The sequence below is a fragment of the Rutilus rutilus genome (assembly GCF_951802725.1).
Source record: "Rutilus rutilus genome assembly, chromosome: 17".
Taxonomy (NCBI): Eukaryota; Metazoa; Chordata; class Actinopteri; order Cypriniformes; family Leuciscidae; genus Rutilus; species Rutilus rutilus.
This window is the reverse complement of record NC_140230.1, coordinates 18,003,722-18,026,473: the sequence shown is the minus strand read 5'-3', so window position 1 is coordinate 18,026,473 and position 22,752 is coordinate 18,003,722. Positions and strand designations below refer to the sequence as shown.

At 38.3% G+C, this 22,752-nt stretch overlaps 1 protein-coding gene across 2 annotated transcripts in view; it reads left to right on the top strand.

Moving 5' to 3' along the window:
• The window catches only part of LOC311276461 (nectin-2), a 72,920-nt gene that overhangs the window by 35,720 nt on the left and 14,448 nt on the right, over positions 1-22,752 (top strand). Inside the window, exon 7 of one of the 2 annotated variants that reach the window (XM_084386126.1) lies at positions 531-4,083. The exons of the other annotated variant lie outside the window; for it this stretch is intronic. Coding sequence (XP_084242252.1) covers positions 531-1,072 — 542 coding nt within the window. The 3' untranslated portion in view covers positions 1,073-4,083. Of the gene's footprint in view, positions 1-530; positions 4,084-22,752 lie in introns of those variants that run through there. 2 annotated transcript variants of the gene reach the window in all.

The window sequence follows — 22,752 nt, the reverse complement described above, 5'->3', positions numbered from 1 at the left end:
CAATAAAGGGTAATAAGATATTTTGTTGTCTATTAACAAACTGGTTAAGGTGAATTATTTAATTACTCATTCATATCACACAAAAAAAACATTGTTGACACTTAAAGGTGTCAATGAATTAATCTTTTTACTGAACGGTTCAAACGATTGAAGTCACTTGAATCAAAATATCCACTATTATAGAACATATCAAAGGGCTGTCCCTTTATGTTTCACTTGACATGAACCAAGGTTTGGTTTCAGTCAGTTGAAACTAGTGTGTGAAACTAGTCAGTTGCAGCTGGTATTTTAAATTTAGGTGGCAGGACATTTTTTTTATTCTAGAGAGCATTTGATTGGACAGAAATCTCTGTAGTACAGGATGAGTCATCGATATTTTTAGTCTGCTGAAGATGACTTCAGCGCTAATAGACATGGACTGAAAGGCAACAAATCTCCAAAAATTTAATTTCCATTTCCTTTCCATGAATCTAATTCTGTCTAATTCTGTTCTCCTTTCTTTTCTCTCTTTTTCACCTTTCTGTCTCTAGAGCAATCACCTCCCTCCTCGAATGCAGGTGTGATCGCAGGCGTGATCTTCGCGTGTCTTCTGGCCATCGTACTGTTAAGTGTCCTCGCCTACTTCCTGGTAGCCCATAATCGCCGCCAACAGCATGGTTACCGCGGCACCGGCAAGCCAACCGGTGCTCCCTACGACTCCTTTACCCGCCTCTTTGGCTCTGCTAAGTCGAGCAAAAACGGTACCGGAAACAACGGGAACAACAACACGCCCATTTACAGAGGAGATGTGGGGCTTAACGAGAAAACGGCCAATCAGGGCATGCATCCGGGGGGCGTGGCTCTGCTCGAGACCACGCGCACTCACACAGCGGAGGATATCCTGCTTAGTAGAGAGATGGATGAGGTAGAAAGGAAGAAATTTGATGAACTGGAAGAAGAGGATGAGCGATATGACCATTTCAGTGGGGTTGGACCCATCCTACAGCTCCGCCCACATGAAGATGACATAGATGATGACATGGAGTCCCAGAGGGATGGCTCTGTGATCTCTCGGACTGCTGTCTATGTGTAAGAGGAGAGCAGAAAGAGGTTCTTGAAGAGTGATCGTGGACCTCTTCCAGAAAGGTTGCGTTTCTCCCTCTCAACGAATATTAATTTCATTGTAAAAACAAATTACGGCATCAAATACCATGAGAAAAGGATTAATGGATGGATTGAGTTGATGAATGGATGAATTAATACGCTGGATATAGCACAGATTAAAACATTGAAGGATCGGGTGAAGTAAATAGAGACTACTAAATGCAAAACTGTCAGGCTTCCATTCCTAATTATTGCTCTGGTTGTCATGGGGACAAGTTCTGAGTAATACGAAACTGCAGATGTTGACACTGCGTGATATATATGACATGCACACACATGAAGTTATGTATATAAATCCACTGTGCTGTTATGTAATCGTTTTAACAGGTTCTTATTTTCTGTTGATCATGGTTTCAACCTTAAACCAGTTTCAAACTTGATTTTAGTTGAGTTTGGTTAGAGCACATTCCTCTCTCTTTCAGCACGTTCTATGGAAGCTATCCTTATGTATTGTGTAGATCATGAAAGAGTCAAACATGAGATGACGTGTACAGTTCACTCAATATCTCAATCCTGTGACATGACTCACCCGGGAATCATTTGGTTTCGGGGCTAATCAAATCAAATATTAATGAATCATGTGTTTCGTTCTCACCCACAGTCCATTAAGTCAGGAAAAGATGGCAGCACATTTTACAGTTTTCCCTGCACATGTACAATTTCTTTATGCATTCAGTCACAAAACAATGTAGCAGATTTACTGTAGTAATAAAAACAGCGAGTCAGGGTCACATCCTTATTCACCGTGAACTTTTAACCCTGCCGGAAAAGAAAGATTCAACTAAATATATTGTAAAACTTATGAAGTGATGGTGTGCCACATATGTAACACTTTACAATATGGTTCAGTTTGTTGTAGTTATCATGAACTAACAGCATTTATTAATATACTATAGTGTGTTGTTAATACATGTTAATTTATTAACTTGAAATGTATGTCTAAATTGACTTTAGCTAAGATGAATAAATGCTGTGGGCATATTAGTTAGTTAGTTAGTTAGTTCATGATACCTAATGCTGAAAAATGAAACCTTACTCTAAAGTGTTACCAACAAATCTATATTTATAACTATAGCCCGTGTCCATTGTTACCATGGCCACGCAGCTATATATACCTCTCATCCGACACCACAGTTACGCATCATGTACTGTTATTTCCCTGTTTTATTGGCGTTCCTCTAGGTCGGTGAGATACACTGCCTTGTTTTAGGGGAAATAAAATGAAGAAGCTCTTGAATGAGTGAACGATCTTGTGTATTGTTCGATGTGAGGTGATTTGTAAACTACTGTATGTACACATTTTATTTTTCTTAAAAATGACAACAAATATCTATACTTCTAAATGTTGTAAATACGAAGACGGGGCGAGGTGAATATCCAGGTCGAATGTTGCGCATGTCAACCACGGCTCTGTGCGTACAGAACTATATGAGAGCACATATCACATATTTATATCTGTAATCTAGTATCGAGTTCAAACAGATTCACATATGGAAGCTTTCTATGGGGTGTAGTTTGAGTGTATGTGTGTATGAGAATGAGTCAGCGTGTTAAATGGTGTCTGACTCGAGGGCAGTGAGTTATTCCTCCAGTCTCTCAGGGTCTCGCGCACACACAGTGTGATTTAAACTGGACACTACACACACTCATATATTCCTTCTCTGCCCTTGTACCAACAGTCTATAAGTGTCCTCCTCTATTCCCGAGTATCAGAGGGCATTTTGGGTACCGTAGTGTTGTTTCCCTGGGCTTCCATCTTGATTCACTGACCCTATTAGTGCCACGTCTGGATCAATGCCACTGAAAGAAGTTGAAGTTCTCACCTCTGAAAAGGGTGGTCAGTCTGACACGGGCCGGTCTGGCGCGCTCTGATCCGTCTGGCACCGAATAGGCCGGGGTTTCGACGCAGCTTACTTTACATCCTGATTGAAAGGTCAGACCACAATCAGTGAATGTGTGAGTAGAGAAAGTGATTTCGTCACTCGTGCTCTGAGAGGCAGAAACGCTTTAGCTCCTCATTAGAGGAGAACGCACTGACCTTCCAGCTCAACGTCTCCACCAGGAATTCCGTAATGAAGGAACGGATGCCTTGAGAATATTAAGGAAGTATCCTCTGAGATGCGAAACGGTTTAAGTAGATTTCCAGAGAGTGTGGAGTCGTGATGTTACGTCGTTTCTCGTTGTCTGGTTTCGATGTTCTGGTAAACACATGCACACACATTTAAAAGCCTTAATGTCACCAGTCACAAACCATTCCTCCTGTGTACATAATATAAATATATAAACATGATATAAGACTAAACGGTAATGTCACATCCTTGTGTATTGTACTTCACTGCTGAAAGCATGAAGGATACCTAGTTTTAATTGGTTTCGCTTTAAAATAATGTTGAATTTGTTCGCATTTTTAATGCATTAGGTATCATTAACTAACATTGAATAAAATTTTTACAGCATTTATTAACCTAGGTTAGTGATCATGTTAATTTAGGGATCGTGCTCATTTAAACAACTTGACATCTTAAAAGAAGTGAAGATTAATCTAGATTAATAAACGCTGTAAAAATGTTCATTGTTATTTTGTTACTTAGTGCATTAACTCGTGTTAACATATTGAACCATATTGTAAAGTGCTATTGAGTTTTGTATCTGTTGATTTTACTGTTTTTTTCTATTTTTTTTAAATGATCTGTGCTTTAATTGTTTTTTATTCTGAGTGGTTTATTGATGCCTGTAACGTGTTTGTGCTGTAAACTGTTGAGCAGTGCTCTTGAACTCTCATGGACACACAGAAAACACATCTATACTACTAAATGCTTTATCGCCTTGCGTTGCTTTTTGGATTTATTTTGGTTGTCTGAATGTTTTCGCAGTCTTTGTAATTTTGTCTTTTTTTATTTTATTTGGTTGCTTATTAAAGTCTTACCGATATTTGACTGATCTTGGTATGTGCTGAATGCTCTGGGGCTCGATCATTTCCTGCAATGTTTTCAGTCATGTTTCTGGGTTGTGAATGTATAGTTAGGTGATAAGTAACCTTGTCACAGATAACACCACCAACTGAAATAGAGCTAAATGGGCTGCGCAAGAGAGCGGCACAAAGCATCCACATAAAGCTCTATTTTTACATCTTTGCCCTTTGCAAAGCAAAATATGTTGGTACGCCGGGCAAAACATCATTTTCACGCAGTTAAGGCATCTAATATTAGTTGAAAATAATGTTTTTGTTGAAAGGAAAACACGCAAAATCAAACTGATACAATGTTTTGAATGTGACAACCAAGTAACATAACAATAGTGATATTATATAGTGCACACAAATGAAAAATAATTCTGAACTCAAAATTGTGAGATATAATCTCAGAAGTGCAAGAAATAGTCAGAAAGTCTGAATTTCATGATGTTAACTAAAAAAAGGTAATTGAACTTTTTACAGTATCACACAATTTTGACTTTTTTTAATTAAAGTATTTTTTTTTTATGGCAGAAACTGGCTTTCATAGTTTACTGGTGTTCATTTGCGATTCAGCTTTAGCTCATACAGCTCGTGTGAGGCAATCTTCAACATTAATGATTGGCTGATTTAGATCAGTCATATTCTAGACTTTTCTTCTCCAAAAAAAAAAAAAAAAAATTGTTAGTGCATTAGTATCCTATAATATTTTTTCCTGCCAAGTCATATTTTTATCAGCAGTATGGTTTAATTAATGATTTAATTATGGTTAATAAAGCACATTCTTGGTTTTGTCTTTATTGATGACGAAATCAAAAACGCCTTCATTATGGAACATTTTCCGAAGTCATTATTTTTTCCGAGTTTTTGTTTGTCCCGCATTCAGATGCATCACTGAAACCTGTTTTTATGCAAGTCAGAAATAAACCACACAGACTATAAAAAAAGAATGTGGTAGAGTTCGTATTCTAGTTTCTTCCCTTTAGGTTACGAAGTTGACTGTCTCGGCATAGTTTAGCCTTACAGGAACTTTGCTCTCAAAAAGCCTCTTTGTTTACACCAACGCAACAGATCTCATATCTCAACAGGTTAAAATTTAACCAAGAGCACACTTTGTGAAAGAGGGGGGAGTGAAACCGAAAGAGTTGGTGTCATGATAAAGGTATTCAGCAAGTAGAGTTCCTCTCAGTGGTGTGTGTGGTGTGTGTGTGTGTGTGCGTATTCGCAGGTGACCCTGATAGAAATGTGCCTGTTAATGTAACAACAGACGCTTTCTTCCAGAAGTAGCTGTGCCCTAGATTCTGTGACACTTTTCCTCCCTTTCCCTCTCTTTCTCTTTCAGTTGACGGGGTCAGAATCTCTGTGCTCCTGGCACACTTGTCACTGTCGTTTGGAGTTGGAGGTTTTTTTTCTCTGCCATTTAGCCATCTGCCTGCTCTAATTGCTCTGAGTTGCAACCTGGAGTGAAGACCAGCTGCCTCTTTCCTCTCTTAGTTCGTCTCTCTCTCTTCCCGCAACACTAGGTGAATGTATCATGATAATAGCCTTATGTTGCAGTGTAATGGTGTGTTTCACTTGTCCTGAGACACAATCAAGGCCTAACACAGATGTGAGCTTAAAGGTGCGCTCAGTCATTTTTTTATTCCTCATTGAAAATGCTTCAGCCTTAAAGGGACAGAGCACACAAAAATGAAAATGTAGTTATTTACTCACCTTTATGCCATTCTAAACCTGTATGATAAACCTGAATTTTTTTTTTTTTTAATGGTTCGAGATGAGGCTCCAGTCATACCAGTAGCTTAATAAAAGCTGGTTTATTTTATATGGTACAGGTCACCTAATGGAGGTTGCCCTGTTGAGATCACATGACCAGTGGCTCGCTTCATCTTGGTGACCTTCCTATTATCGGACACTTTCTTGTTACTAATAGTGCGTTTTTACAATGACATTGGTAACCAAAACTCATATGGTATTATTAGAAAAACAAACCAGTATTAAAGCTGCAAGCAGCGATGAAAAGGGCCCTCGCACCCGTGCCACCAGTACATGTAAATATAGGAGGACTATGTTAAAGTAATTTGTATTTGCCACACTTCCTGCTACCAGCAGGTGGTGCTATTACTATAACCGAATATGAGCATGGTCATGTGTTCAGGACAGGACTCTTATCAAACATGTGAAGTTTGGGGCAGATTGGACATTGTATGCCTGAGTTACTGCAGGCTGTTTGTGGTTGCCTAGCAACATCGGGACTGCAAGCAATATTGACAGAGAACTTATCTGATGATGCATATTTCACCCAGAGGCTGAAATTGGGTTTGCACATCTACATTTGTCAGGCTGCCGAGTACATTCATCGACGAAAACTCAAGATCTTCGCAATTTAACGTCGCAAAGGCCTTAAGAATACACTCACCAAATTTGAAGATGATCAGATCAAAACTGTAGGAGGAGTTCGTTAAAGTACAACGTCTGGAAATGGCAAAAACTGCACAAAATCTGAGAAGTTGTTCAAAATAGCCGACTTCCTGTTGTTTTTAGGGCTACGCTCCAAGAGACTTTTTTGGGTCATTACATTTATGTACCGATTTGCATACCTGTACGTGAAATGTAGAGCCGGGGCAAAATGTAGGGGCAATAATTGAGCCATTTTGCCCCATACAATTCTGAAACCCATATCACATGTACATTTTCACCACTTCTGAAGCGTGTGCAAAGTTTCATGAGTTTTCGAGCATGTTTAGGCCCTCAAAAAAGCGATTCACTTTGGAGAAGAAGAAGAAGAAGCGGAAGAATAATAATAAATGGAGCAAAAACAATATAGGGTCCTCTCACCATCGGTGCTCGGGCCCTAAATATGTCATAATAGCTTAGATGTTTTACCAGTAACAGATTTTTTAATACTGATTTGTATTTTTCCCTGTCTGCGGCCTCTCACGCCACAGGATAGTCAGTAGTATGTCCAGTAAAGCCATTATATTTATCCATTACAATCATAAAATTGTTTCTGTAACTGAATTCCGATAGAACCAGATGTGGACAGGGCTTGAACGTCAACTACATTTAAATCCATTTCATATTGTGAAATATGTAAATGTTTATTTGAAAATGTAATTTATTCCTGTGGTGGCAAAGCTGAATTTTCAGCATCATTCACTGTAAAAAATTAATTCGTTTTTTAAGTACAATAAATTTGGATGTTTAAGTCATTTGAACTAAAACTACATTAAACTGACTTCAAAATATTGTAATCTTTTAAATTGCTTAACTTATTTTGTTGAGTTAAAGCAATGTAAAAATATGTGTTGTCATAACGTGTTTATTCCCTTCAGGAATCATTCCAGTGTGCTGATTTGGTGTTCAAGAAACTTTTTTTTCAAATCTTTTTATTATCAATGTTGAAAACGGTTGTGCTGCTTTGTGGAAACCGTAATGCATTTTCTTCACGATTCTTTGATGAATAGAAAGTTCATAAGAACAGCAATCTTTGGTAACATAATAAATGTCTTTACTGTAACTTCTGATTAAGTTATTCATTTATAGCTGTGTCCTTTTTGGGGCTGTGCCTGTGACTGAGGGTCCTTGCCCTGTCAATGGTATTCCGGGATGGATCTGGGCTAAAAGGAGTTCATGAGATCATGAACTGAAAAATCCCCCTCTCTAAACCAGGCGCACACGCACAAAACTCTATTTAACTCCTGTCACATGCCTCACATGTGGATGTGTGGTTAATAGCCAGCGACGAGTCTATTCCGAATGCTCTATTTTTATTCCCCGTCATGGAGAGGGACGGTTTCGGAAAGATGAAAAAGCGAGCGGAACGAAGGCCCGAGCGAAGAGCGAGGATGTGCTGGTGTGATTTGGCCCTGAAGCTGAGACACTTCCGTCATCTGTAGTGTTTCTGTGAATTGGACATGTGTGCGCACGCACCCGCGCTCAGTGGGAGATTGGATTGACCCGCGTTGCCCTGAGCTGTCAGGCTGTGAGGATCGTCTGGTATCCCTTGTCTCCCGTGGGCACCCGGAGGCTACGACATTACACACAGAAAACAGATGAATAGATAGATTAGGCCAGGCGGGGGTTCTTCTGGTGGCCTGTCTGACCTGATCAATTGCTTTGATTATGGGTGATTGATCATTGGGTACTGGAGAGCAATTCACGCTCAGTTTGCTACTGTTCCATGATGGGGTAGGGGTAGAAGATCCAGTGACCTTTTACACACACTGACATTTAAGTGAAATGATTAGTGGATGACGCTGGCGTGTTAACAGAAGACAGAGCACATAATCAATCAGCAGAGATGATGATATATACCCAATCTGACAGGTAGCCATAGTAACACCAGACCTCTGTCTTGACTCTGTAACCATTATCCACTCTCGGCTGTTTGCTTTTTCGTCTTTTTTTTTTTTTTTGTCAGGTACGCTACCTCAAGTTTCCACTTATGAGCTCAGACATCGTAATTATGATGAGACGTGCATTCAAGTTCTGAAATAAGTGATGCGGTGGCCAATTTAATTTTTTTTTCTTTATCACCTACTGACAAAGAGATGAAGCTTTTGTAGTGCTAGTGCAACAAAATGAAGCAGAGAGGACATTACATGTAGGTGTGCAAGTGATGCTTTAAGCATTTTATTCACGCATAAATGCACAGTTTGCCCTCGAAGCATCTACCATTTTGGGAAGCATCCTTCATTTAATAATTTGGGATTTATCTTATAAATGATTGTATGCATTCCAAATTCACTAGTGTGCATTGATGTGTATTTTTTGACCTGGATTTGTGGATGTGGATTTGCTTGGATAAATTAAATCACGGTTTTCACAACAAGCCACACAACTGATTTCAACTGTGATAAGAAATGCTTCTTGAGCAATTCAGCATATTAAAATGATTTCTGAAGGATCTTGTGACACTGAAGTAATGGCTGAAAAAAAAAATCTGCTTTTTATCACAGAATAAATTACATTTGAAAATATTTATAAAAAAAAGACAATTTGTCTGTTGTTACTGTATTATTTTTTAAATCAAATTAACAACTTTGGTGAACATATGAGACTTCTTTCAAAAACATTTTTAATTTTTGGTATAAATAGTGCTTAGAATAATACTTTTTCTCATCTGCATCTCTCAATAACAAGCTTTATATACTGGGGTGGGAATCACAGGGTACCTCACGATACGATACATGGCTCACAATACCGATAATATCATGATACAGCAATTCTGCGATAATCAATATATTGCTAGACAATCCTTTAATGATACATCATAATATGTCTAACTATGAAAACAAAATGCCCGTGGCAAGTGGCTTATGTTTGTGGTATTACCTGTGCTCTACTTTTACCAGGCAGTTCTTGTATATCACTTACTCTTTGTCGATTTTGTTTGTCCCATCAATGGTATGAAAGCCGAAGTGGGTCCAGACTTTGAACTGGCTGGCTGGGGCATCTATTATTTTACTCGCACTGCTGTATTTTTTCTTAGGCTAGCTTAATCTCCACATTTCCCTCATTCATTTGTTGAGCGCCACCTCGAAGAGACATGAAGTGGCGATGCTGGGAGCAGGAAAATCCTATTTAGAGCGCCTTGTTTTATTCATTTAAATATCGATATTTGGCGCCAGCATACCGATTCTCGTATAGCACGGAGAAGGACAACGATATATTGCCCTATCGATATTTTTTGTCCCACCCCTATTACAGTATATACTGTAACATGCCCTTTCTAAATATTCAATCACATGACAAATATTCTGCACCATTTACCAGATTAAGGGAATGACACATCTTAACCCGCTCTTCTACTAATTTCTGCGACTCTACTCTTCATGAACAGTACAAAAATGCTAAATAAATATAGTCATAAGTACAGTCAACATGACCAATACCAATTTGCTTCGGCCACTATTCTTAAATTGGCACACCCTAAACTCAGAATGTCAGAGCTTCCAGAAAAACCCACTAGCAATTACAGCATTGTGGTGGCATTCATCTCATAAACACAATCATTCTGACACAACATGAAGACAGCAGTAGTCCTGGCCTCCTGCTGACATTGGAGTAGTCGCAGGGGAAAAGTAGCTGGGATGAGTGATGTGGAAGATCTCCCAGAAGGGGGTACATGAGTGGACCTGTGCAGCAACAGAATGACTGTAGGACACGGATGAGGCAGACTTGAGGAGAAGGAGGGTGGGTTTAATATATATTTATATATACTGTTTATGAGTGATGGGAAAAGGGACAGGTAGAGCAGAAGAACTTGTCTTGTCTTTCATTTATTTGCATTTTTGTCTGTGGAAGACTTGGAAATTGTCTTCTTCAAATCACTCACTCTCTCACTTATCCTGTCCCCTCCCCTGAGAGATGGCCCACCTGCAAAAACAGAGCGTGACATGAAAGGAGGGCGACTTTTTGTGTTCAGCGCATTCTGAAAGGACACACACACTTCTCCCTCTTCCAAAAGGCAAGGGCACATTGCCACTCTTGATACACAAAGCACCTCTCTCATGCACTATTCCACACACTGAAACTGTGTTATATATCTAGAAGCAAGATTAAATGAATGATAAATCATTATCATTGATTATCCCTCATGTTGTTCCAAACCTGTATTTCCTTCTTTCATAAAGCACAAAAAGAAGAATTTTGAAGACTATCCTGGTTTCTCTTTTACATGCAATTACAGTTAATATGAACATACACTTTTAAGCTTCAAAAAGGCTGCAAAGGCATCATAAAAGTGGCCCAAAAGGTCTAGTGAGCTAAATAATAGTCTTCTAAAAGTCATGTCACTGAGCCTTTGAACCAAATAATGTATCGTTGAAACTGTAGAAACTAGCCTGGGTTTCCCCATGCTGCCTTGCGCGCAACGCAAGTTTATTCACGCTGCTAGGCAGCCTGGACACCATGGACCAGATTTTCCCCTCAAAAAGGGAACCAATCACAGAACGGGGAGGGAGCAGCAAGACGATGACGACGTCTATGCGACACACCGAAGCAGTTTGTTTATATCTATGGATCCAACATGGCATCAGACGCGAAGAAAAACATGTCTGTAGAGTGTTTATATGTACCTTCTACCCTCATGTTTGTCTTGCACAAACGGCAATATTCGCTGAACGCCATCGTGTACACATAAATCTTTGACCCATCATCTTCTTCCTCGTCAAATTTCTGTCGCTCTACATACGTCATCTGGTATAATTGAAACGATTGGCTATGAGCTACGTACAGGCGCATTTGATAGACATTCGTAGCGCCCAATTAACGGCTCTGGGCATTCGTAAACCACGCCTCAAATACGAGAAAATGAACATGTGGTTCCCAGACCACGTCTCAATGAAACGAGGTCTGACGTTAGCCAGGCTAGTAGAAACTCTGTCGCTCAACTGTTGTTTGGACCACAATGGTTCAACGATGTAGAACTGCTGTTAATGACGTCACGCAGATGGTGGAATAATAATGCTAATTAATTGTTTTGAGATCAAATTAAAGGTGCATTGCGCAAGTCTCTGAGTTTTTGCAGAACTATGCCCCCTTCTGGCGACACGCGAAACTGCAACCAGAGTTGTGCACGCGGTTACATGGAGTTTGCGTTGGGGTTTGGGATGAACTAGAAGCCGGTCTCTTTGAATCCATCTTCTACTTTTGCAAAAGTCGCTCGAGTTGTCTTCGCTGATGCGGATAATGGCGGCGAATACACAAACCTGCCAGACATAACCAGGTGAGCGTGAACGCGCATGACGTCACGCCCAGTCGATTCCGTCCCGAATCCCTCTTATTTATTTTACTGTACAGGATTATAGAGGCAATCGCAGTGATCATAGAAGGGCTCATTCAGCCCATCATGTTTAAGCATGTATGGGTTCGAAAAACGGGTATTTTTAACATGAAAAGTTGCTTAATGCACCTTTAATATCAGTTCATTTCTGTAAATAACATTGAAACTGAGGAATTATTTTATTCTTTATTTTATGCACCTCTTGATGGAAATAACAACATTTATTTCCATCAAGAGGTGCATACATTTTTGGTCAAGATCTTGTATTGACAATGCAAGAGTCCAGCACTCTGTAAAGTGTCCTCCAGCACATCCCAAAGACTTTCAATGAATTTAAGCTGTGGGCTCAGAGGTGCCAATACATGTTATTCTTCATGCTCCCTGCCAACCATTCCTTCACAATTTGAGCCTGATGAATCTTGACATTGTCATCCTGGATGTGATGTGTCTTCCTACATGGCTGTTTAAGAAATGAAAAGCTACATACTCCATCAATTAGGGTTAGAAGAACTGTTGGCAAACATATAACATGCTAGAAACATAATTATCACTGCAAATATGATCCAATCATTGACTCTAAAAGCATTCGCCTATTTAACATCCAAGCTAAAAGTCAAAGAATGAAATTGATACACAGAGTATATGGAAAGAAAGATTTAGATTGTACTGCGTTCTTGCTTATTTTAATCAAGAGACTAATATAAGCTATGCTTACTTGCTTAGGTCAAGAACTGTAGTTCCAACCACACAACTTTGCGATGCTTTTGTGAATGTTCATTGGAACTATGGTTTCAGGAAACACTGAATCATTGAACTACATTGCTAATGACAGAACTTGTGACTGTAAGATGCTTTTGAAAACTCTGACCAACTGATTCGCTGAGAAGATTGATTTCATGACACTTTTATGGTCCTTTTGCAGCCTTTTTGAAGTTTGAAAATGTCCCTGAAAGCTTAAAATGTCTCCATTCTGGTTCACAGAGGAAAGAAAGGAAGTGAGAGGAATGAGAGTGAGTACAATAAATGATGGCTATTCCTTTAAAAATCTGAAGATCGATCACTCTTTTGCCTCTCCTCCTGTTTTCTCTTCCATCGCTGTTCACCTCTATCTTCTTATATCACTGTCCATCTACAGCTCCTCCCATCTCTCAACCATCCCTCTCTCTTTTGAAGGTTGTGTATAGTGATGAAGTGATGTGGATGAATGAGTGTGGGATGCTTTGAAATAATCCATCTGACAAGCCATCAGAGCGCGCTTTTCTCTCCTCTCTTTCGTCGTCTTGGTCATCTCTGCAGCTTCATTGCTGCTCATTTCTGCTTGACTGACTCAAACACTCAGTCTAACCATTCCACAGCATCCACTGTTATCCTCCACGCTAAACAACTAGTCCAGACATACACTCCACTGCTCAATATCACATCAAAACAGTCCACTACACTAAACACTTCACTGCCCAGTCCAGCACCCAGACACTAGGATTGTGCGTCCCAATATCAAAGACATGGTTAGTCATTTTAGTGCATTTTTGTCAATAGACTCCTCATGTTAAAAGGAACTAGTGCAGTGCCTGTGCAAAATCAGTTAATAGTTAAGAGCATCATAGCCAGTTTTAGCATTGAGATCAGGCTATGTTTGACTTGTTGACTACTATCCAGTTAACGACCGATAAAACAACGTTAAGCACAACAAAGGAGAACACAAAGATGGGGATTTGCCGTCACGATCGGTAAGAGGAGAGTTAAGCTTGTTTAAGCCTGCATAGCCTACATGAGCTATCCTGTTGAATAGGCAGAGCAACTATTTAACAGCATATTCAACATCACATAGTTACAGGCTAACTTCAGCGCGCATGACACAATAATAACTTAGCATTGAGACCAGGCTATGTTTGAGCAATCAGTTTGTGAATAGGCTACAAATGATGGCCTTGGTGAATAGCATAGGCTACTATTAAACAGTAGCGATAACGTTAACCGCACCAGAATGAAATATAATATTCAGAAGTAAACAGCATAGCTGACTTACAGATTCAGTTAACATCCACAAATGAATAAGCGCGACGATTCAGGGAGCAGGCTACACAGTGAACTCGGAGAAAACGCTACGTTTGAGCAAACAGTTTGTGAATAGGCTACTACAAATGATGGCCGTGAATAAAATATAATATTCAGAAGTAAACAGTGTAGCTGACTTAATGTTTAGCTGACAGAGTGTTTATGTCAGAATGTTTATTTTTAAACCACAACCTTCTAAACATCATCTAAACATCTTCAATGTGTGCTTCTTTCACCGATATATTTAACAATATCTTTTGCATTTCTAATGCAACGTCAAATTTGGCACTGCACTTACTCGTGCCCATAGCAAGACACCTGTCAAGTTTGAAATCCATCGGACTAACGGTTCGAGAGATATACGAATAACAGAAACACACACACACGACAGACAGACAGACGTTCCTGTAATTTATGGATTGATAATTCATCCAGAAATCAACATTCATTATTTATACAGCGTCATGTCATTCCAAACCCACATGCTGATTTTTTTTCATGTGCCGCACCAAAGATTAACTCTGTAAATCAAAAATCTATTTAATACTGTGGAATATTACAATTTGAAATTGTTTTCTATTTTAAAACATGTAGTTTATTCCTGTGATGGCAAATATTTCAGCAGCCATTTTGTTACAATTCTGTCAACATATGTCATTCAAATGAGCCCATCAACCTGTGCAACGCTCATATATCTGCTTCTGTTCCTGTATCACATTTACAAATACACAACGATTATCCTTGAACTGCAGACTACACTGCATGAAATGAATGGCTATTTTGATCAGAGCAGAATTTCATTAATATATTTTGTCTTAGACACATAAACAGGTTAATAATGCGCAATCAACTGAGAATCCAGGTGTCAATATTCAACATGCAGATTAATTATCTTCTAGAGCTATTCTGTACTTACAGGAATGAATCAGTGATTTGCTTTCATGAAATAATTTGCATTCACATTAAATTATAGTGATGTGGTTACTGGTTACATTATCCTCAAAAGGTCACATTCATTAAAAGTCATCTTTTGGTATTTCAAACATTTGAATTAAACAGGTCCATCAGGTTTAAAACATTCGAGCCGCCTTCACAGAATACCAAAGATGATGTCTAAAGTGTTTATAACATGCAGTTTGTTTACTTTAAACAGTCTGCACTTTAACAGCAGTTATTTACAGCTTGGTTCCATCACTCGATTATTTCCGCACCGCCAAATAATGGGTCCACAATAACACCGCACACCACTCTCAGTATCTATTCCACAGCACAATACTCAGAAACATCTTGTCACCCTTCAACGCTCACACGCCCAATCGACTGCATGAGCCATATTCATGGATATGATTGTACTGGACGACACTTCAGCCGGTCTGCTTCCCTGTAGAGTCAATTCCACAGCCCTTGTGGTGTGTATACATGGACCACACATCAAATGAAGCACCGATGGCTGATTGTCTGGCTTAATGTCGAGCAGCTTATGAAAATATAATGGGTCGGTGATGATGAGCTGCCCTGCGCAATCTGTGTGATTGCAAGTTTTTATGGGCTCTGTGAATGTGTTAAAGGGATATTTCACCCAAAAATGAAAATGCTGTCATCATTTATTAACCCTCTTGTCATTCCGAACTTTCGCGAGTTTGTTTTTTCAGACTTGCAATTAAAGTGGATGGAGACCACATTCTGCCAAACTCCAAGGGCACAGAAAAAAAAGGGTTACACTTTATTTTAAGGTGACATAGTTACATTGTACAGTTTCTCAAATAAGTACAAATAATGTACTTACTATAGAGTTACGGTTAGGGTTTGGTTTAATTACTTTGTTATTACTATAGTACATGTATTAATGTGTAAGTATGTCACCTTAAAATAAACTGTTACCAAAAAAAGCACTATTAAAGAGATGGTTCATCAAAAAAAATTCATTGTTCGACCTGTAATGAAAGTGGATGGATACCACAAAATACCAACCTCAAAAAGAGTAAAAAAGTACCATTAAAGGGATAGTTCATCCCAAAATGAAGATTCTGTCATCTTTACTCACCTTCATGTCGTTCCAAACCTTTTGTAGAACACAAAAGAAGATATTTTGAAGAATGTTTTAGTGTTTTTTGTCTATACAGTGAAAAAAAAAAAAAAGGTGTGCAGGTTTGGAACAACATGATGGTGAGTAAATGATGACACAATATTTATATTCATTTTGGGTGAACTATCCCTTTAAATAGTCATGTCTTGTATTAGGCAGGTTGAGCTGGAGGGGAAATTCAGTAACACTTGACCTGTTTCACTGAGTCACGGAGGAAAATAGGGAATGTGGGGGAGAAAGAGAGAGACACTGAGACGGAGAAAATGAGGGGTTTGTGGTGGGGCGAAGGCAGATGAAATGTGAAGGGGAAAGAACAACAGCTGGGAAGGCCAGCGGGCAGAGAGATGACACTGCTCCCCACTCCATTTGTTTTCATCTCTCTCCTTTTCTCCTCTCTTGTCCTTCATAGCCTAGCCTTTTGGCTCTTGCTCTCTCTCAGATGCCCTTGTCTCATTTCTACAGCTGGAAATGGCAGAGTTAGACCGCTCTACAAACACAAACGTGTGTGCTGCTTTTGTGGAGCGTTGACATGCCAGCAACCCCGTGTGCACCCGAGTGATTGCAAGCCGAACTGCCGGGATCTAATGTTTGGTTTTGTGATGGCGGGTACAATTTTGCACTCCCTGATGGGTAAATGCACATGTACTGTCAGCCTCAGATGGCACACTCACCCACAGCCCACAGCATGTTCAGTGGCCAGCCGTCCATTCAGATTACCTGACAATAATATATCCTCCAGGAAGCCGAGAAACAAAATTGTGTTTAAATGTATTGGCATGTTATTATGAGCTCTTAGGAGAAGAATTTATCAATTGAATTTATTGTATTGGTCGATTTTAAAGAGATAGTTCACTTTGAAATTAAATTTTGGTATGTTTTAGCTTACCTCAAGGGCATCCAAGATGTAGGTGTCTTTTTTTCCGCAGTAGATTCAATTTTGATATTTTTAGGTCAAACCGTTCTTGTCTGTCAGTCATATAATGCAGGTCTATGGTCACCACCTCAAAGAGCATGCACAGAGTCCAAATTAAAACAATTCCCCATCGTAAGTACACATTGATGGCCTGAGACACGAAACGAGCGGTTTGTGTGAGAAAACGAACAGTATTTATATCGTTTTTACCTTTTGTACACAGCGACGTCCAAGTGATCTGATCTGACGTGTACGCAGACTGGTGCATAGATATATACACTAGATGTCGCCTTGGCTACGGCATTCGTTCAATGAACTGCCGTCGCCAAGGCGAAATCTAGTGTATATATCTATGCACCAGACTGCGTACACGTCACACACTAGGAAGCGCCCGCGCCCTCAGATCACTTGGACGTCGCTGTGTACAAAAGGTAAAAACGATATAAATACTGTTCGTTTTCTCACACAAACCGCTCGTTTCGTGTCTTAGGCCATCAATGTGTACTTACGATGGGGAATTATTTTAATTTGGACTCTGTGCATGCTCTTTGAGGTGGTGACCATAGACCTGCATTATATGACTGACAGACAAGAACGGTTTGACCTAAAAATATCAAAATTGATGTTATGATAGATGTCTCTTATGCTCAACAAAATAAAGTAAAACCAGTAATATTAACAGTATTAACTCTTTTCTGTTTTAATATATTTTAAAATGTTATTTATTCTGTGATGGTAAAGCTGAATTTTCAGCATCATTACTTCAGTCTTCAGTGTCATGTGATCCTTCAGAAATCCTTCTAATATGATGATTTGGAGTTTAAGAAACATTTCTTTTTATTATCAATGGTGATAATACATAACTTTTTTTCAGAATCAGCATTTTTGAGAAATAATTTTTTTCTAACATTGTAAACATCTTATATATATATATATATATTATATATATTTATATATATATGTGTGTGTATAAAATATGTTTGTAACAAATGTAACAAATCTTACAATTAATATCCATTAGATATCCATTCATCATGTTTTGATGCGTACATTTACTTAGATAAAATATTTCGATAAAACAGTTTTTTACTTATTTAGATTTTTTTTATATACAAATTGTATACATTATCGACCATAACATGAAAATAATTTTCGGCTTATACTGTAGGTATGTTAGTGAGACATAGTTTTTGATGTGTATGACTGGACAGTGCTTGCTCCATCTAACTGTGGTCATGGCCAGAGCTTTTCAGACTGAGATCCCCCAGAATGCCCTGCAGCCCAAACAGAGCAGGGTGCTCTGCGACATGCTGTATTTCAGAAATAACTCCTCATCAGCCTTGACGGCCGCTCTCTTACTTATTTATTCAGCAGGACTTCTAGAGCTCCAAACAAACACACACACACTCACAACCAAGCCGAGCTAAATCGCACAAATGTCAATCTAGATCAATGGGCCGCCCAGAAACAGTCATGCACACTCCTTCTCGCTGTTCAGACTCCTGTCAACCGTTTGCGGACGCACCGGACGATGGATAAATGTCTTGGCTACTGCTGTTCTGATTTTTATAGGGCACGTCTAACCGTTGCTTCTGGACCATTTGAGCCGCTAACCCATTTCTTTATGGATATTAAAAGATAAGGCTTGTATGTGCTGTAGGCGGCCTACAAATCTGACCTTTTCTGTAAAAGCTTGAGCCGCAGGACAGGAAATACCGGATTGTATGGTGTGCTTTGTATACACTGGCTGGGGTGGCTGTTCACTTGTATGAGGATTGTAGTTTCGGTAGTCAGACATTCTTGCCATTTGTAATGAGAAATTTAACACGTTTCGTTCAATTCTCTTCCAGACAGATTCATTCATTGACAATATGTCTTTGTCTCTCGTTTCTCGCACCTGTTGAGTCATCATTTGGTCGCCTTTCAACCATTACGGCCCAGATGGTTATCAGAGCTAACCTGTAGCGCCATGTTCCTCCTGCCTCTGGCTATTGCTTTTGCAAAACGTCGCATGAGCAGGTATGGCAGCAGGTGTGGTGAAACCATTACAGCTTTATAAAAGATGGCTTGTTTCCTCATTCCACTCAAATAATTTTTTGTGCTGTGGCACAGTAGCTGTTTATAGGCCAGTCTGAGAAACATTAGTCATTAGGCTCATAGCTGCTACGGACCTGACATTTCCAAAAATGACTAGTGCCAGCCAGTCTCTGACCTAATGCAATTTAACCTTAAATAAACATATAGGCTATTTGTCCAACACTAACATGTCATTTCGACTCAGTGTTACGAATGCCTTCATGGCCCACATAATCAGCTATGACAACTCTGACAGCGTTTTCTGACAAGAGCTGGGGGAGAACATACTATGGCGTGTTTGCCAAAAAACATCTTGGCATTCAAATATTTTTCAGATATACTTCTCTATATCTTGCAGTTTTGACCAAACAAGAAATATGTTCCATTGATCTTGTGTTATTGTAGATATCATTATAAGCATTATTAAAATAGCCATCTATGAATGTTTTTTTTATCTAAAAACAGTCGATACTGTACAAAAACAGTTTTTGTATTCACTATCTATTACTAATTTGTCATTTATCTCTGTATGTGTGTATGTATGTGTACATATATATAAAGTATATAATTTTGCTTTGTTGAACCAATAAAACAGAAATTATGCTATAGTAGGACTGTCAAAACTAAAAAATCTGATAAAATGTCATTTTGTATGTATTTCTAAGAAACGTCTCAACAAATTCCCTTTTTAAGGAAAGAAAACAAAATGAGGTAGATTTCTGCTATGATTTAATGTCTCAGCCAAACCTACTAATATCAAACTAAATGCAGTTATAAAATACCTATATGTTATATATTTGATATATTATATTCACTGCTTCTATGACGATAACGATAATGATATTGTTTAAAAAAAATTGTTCTAAAATAGCGGATTCCACACCACAACTATTAGCGGCACAGAGGAAAGATATAGTTGGAATCACTTTGACAATGATTTTTTCCAACTATAACTGTGTGTTGGTGTGAACACTAATACAGTTATGATCGTTATAGTTATCGTTCTTGGTGTAAACAGGCCTTAAAGGGATAGTTCAACCCAAAATGAAAATTTTCTCATCATTTACTCACCCTCATGTTGTTCCAAACATTATAAGTGTATTTCTTCTGCTGAACACAAAAGAAGATATGTTAAAGATGTTGGTAATCAAACAATTGATGGACCCCATTGACTTCCATGGCAGGGAAGAAACTCATACAGGTTTGGAACAACATGAGGGTGAGTAAATGATGACAACATATACATTTTTGGGTGAACTATCCCTTTAAGTCTGTTTTTCACCCACAAAATCTGTTGTTTTTTTTAAAAGTGAATCATTAATGATAATGATCTAAATGCTATAGTATAACACGAGCTAAAGATACCAACAAATCCATCCTCATCAATGGTGAGGGCTCAGATTGTCCACTGCAGGATTCAAACCTAAAACCTCTTGGTTACAAGCCCAAATATTTAACTATGAGGTCAGCCTGGTGTTGCACACTTTCAAAACAACAGTTCTGTGCACATGCCTCAGTGAACAATACTGATTTGTCTCCATGTATTAGATAAAGGGAGAGGCTGAGGAAGGGGAAATGAACTCTTTATGAACTGGATGGACACACTGATTCAGTGTTTGTGCGTTCTCATGACAGACTTCACTCATCCCTCATATGAATCTCATCTCTGTTTCTTCACTTAACGCTGCGTATTGATTATTCTTCATCCACTGACACTCTGGAGAGACGGTTGCCATGGCAGTACACTGACAGATCCACCCTCCGTCTCCATAGCAGCTGTGACAGAAGGGTACAGTGGAGTGTGATGGTCAGATGCACAGCTTCTGTTGGTTGTGAAAACTCTCAGATATGTGCATGCATACAGATAGCCTGCAATGCGACGTGATAGCACTAACATAACATTTGGCTGATTTATGAAATGTCAGGGCCTTTAACATGTAGCTTTTATTGCTATAGTGGTCTCGTTAAATTTTATGGAGAGCAGATCTTTATGACGGTAGATCATAGATGTAGAGGTAGATGTTTTGATTTATGTTTTTAGTTATTGAGGTTGTGGTGGTCCAGTATTTGTTTGAGAGAGAGAGTGGACGCTTAAAATGGGACGGTGTCAAAAGCTGATGAAATCATGCTTGAATCCATAGTAAATTTGGCTCTTGCAATGAAAACATCAAATGAATCAGATCAAATGATTGCTTAATTAAGTCCATCTAAATTGATGCGCTGCTTTCAAAGCAAGCTGAGAGCGGGAGATTGCTCAGTTTAACTCTTGCTCAGCTGCCTAGCAGGACTCATATCATTCAAAAACACATTTAGAAATAGTTTAGCAGGCACAAAAGACAAGACTGGTGCATTGAATGTGAAAATAAATAGCAGAAAATAAGCATCATCCAATTCTTCTGTAGAACTGTGCTTGATTGACAGAGCAAGAACAATACGGAACAAAACAGAGCACTTTCTACACTATAGAAATAGATTATAGTCTATTATAGATAATTATAATTTCACTTCACTCTATGTATATATAAGTATATTATATAATTATATAGAAAATAGATCATTATCTACACTATAGATAATTCATGTGGTTCAGATAACATAATATTTAGAATTTCTGTTGATTAAACCAATCTCCCTCTTCATTGTATTAACTCAATTTTTTAATTTCAATGAACTAAACATTTTAAGGCAACCAGGTTACTTACTTTAAGTTCTTAGTAAAGTTCTAATAATCTTTACAGTGCAAATTACAGTGCAGATAATTTTTTAATCGGACTAGCACAGTCGGAATTAAAAAAAGTCACATGTAACCATATCAGTCGGCATGAACTGGCCAAATCCAATATAAATTTCATTTAAATATTAAAGTAAGGGATGGTTTGATAGGACATGTAAACACTTGATTGGATTAAAAACCAAAACTGTAAAGTTCTGCGGATGTGCAATGACGTAGAAATGGCGTAATAACTTATTATGTACAGAGCAAGCTGCTGTTGTTGTTGAAAACCGTGTCAAAAATGACTGTTACGTCAGTCTAAAATTCTCTTTCCACTCATCGACTTCTCTCTGTGATATAATTTCCTGCTGTTTTTTTCTGCATGTTGGTTGCACCAAATTACTTTGATATGATTGACAGCTTTTTCAAATATTAATCAGAAGCAAAGTAGTCTTGATAAATATTTACAATGGTAACACTTCACAATAAGGTCATATTTGTATATTAACTAACATAAACTAACAATGAGCAATACATTTGTTACAGTATTTATTAATCTTTGTTAATGTAAGTAATAAAAAAAAACAGCTGTTCATTGTTTGTTTGTTCATGTTAATTTACAGTGCATTAACTAATGTGAACAAATACAACATTTCTTAAAATATGTCAGTGCCATTGTTTTGTCTCAAGATGCACATCAGTAATGTTTTTTCACATTTATAAAAGCTACTTAAATGTCCTAATTGAACTAAGGCCTAATCCTGGCTTAATCTAAGCCTTGTCTGTGAAACCGGGCCATAATGTATTAGTAAATGTTTAAATTAATTAAGATCAATAAATGCTGTAGGTATTGTTAATTCTTAGTTCATATTAACTAATGTAGTTACAACCTTATTGTAAAGTGTTACCTATACAAAATACATTTTATTTAAAAAAAATAAAAACATGCTCATAGAAATCACTGTATATGAATTGCATTTCTATTTCTAAAAAATGCTATTCAACTCATTGACCCGAATAATAATGC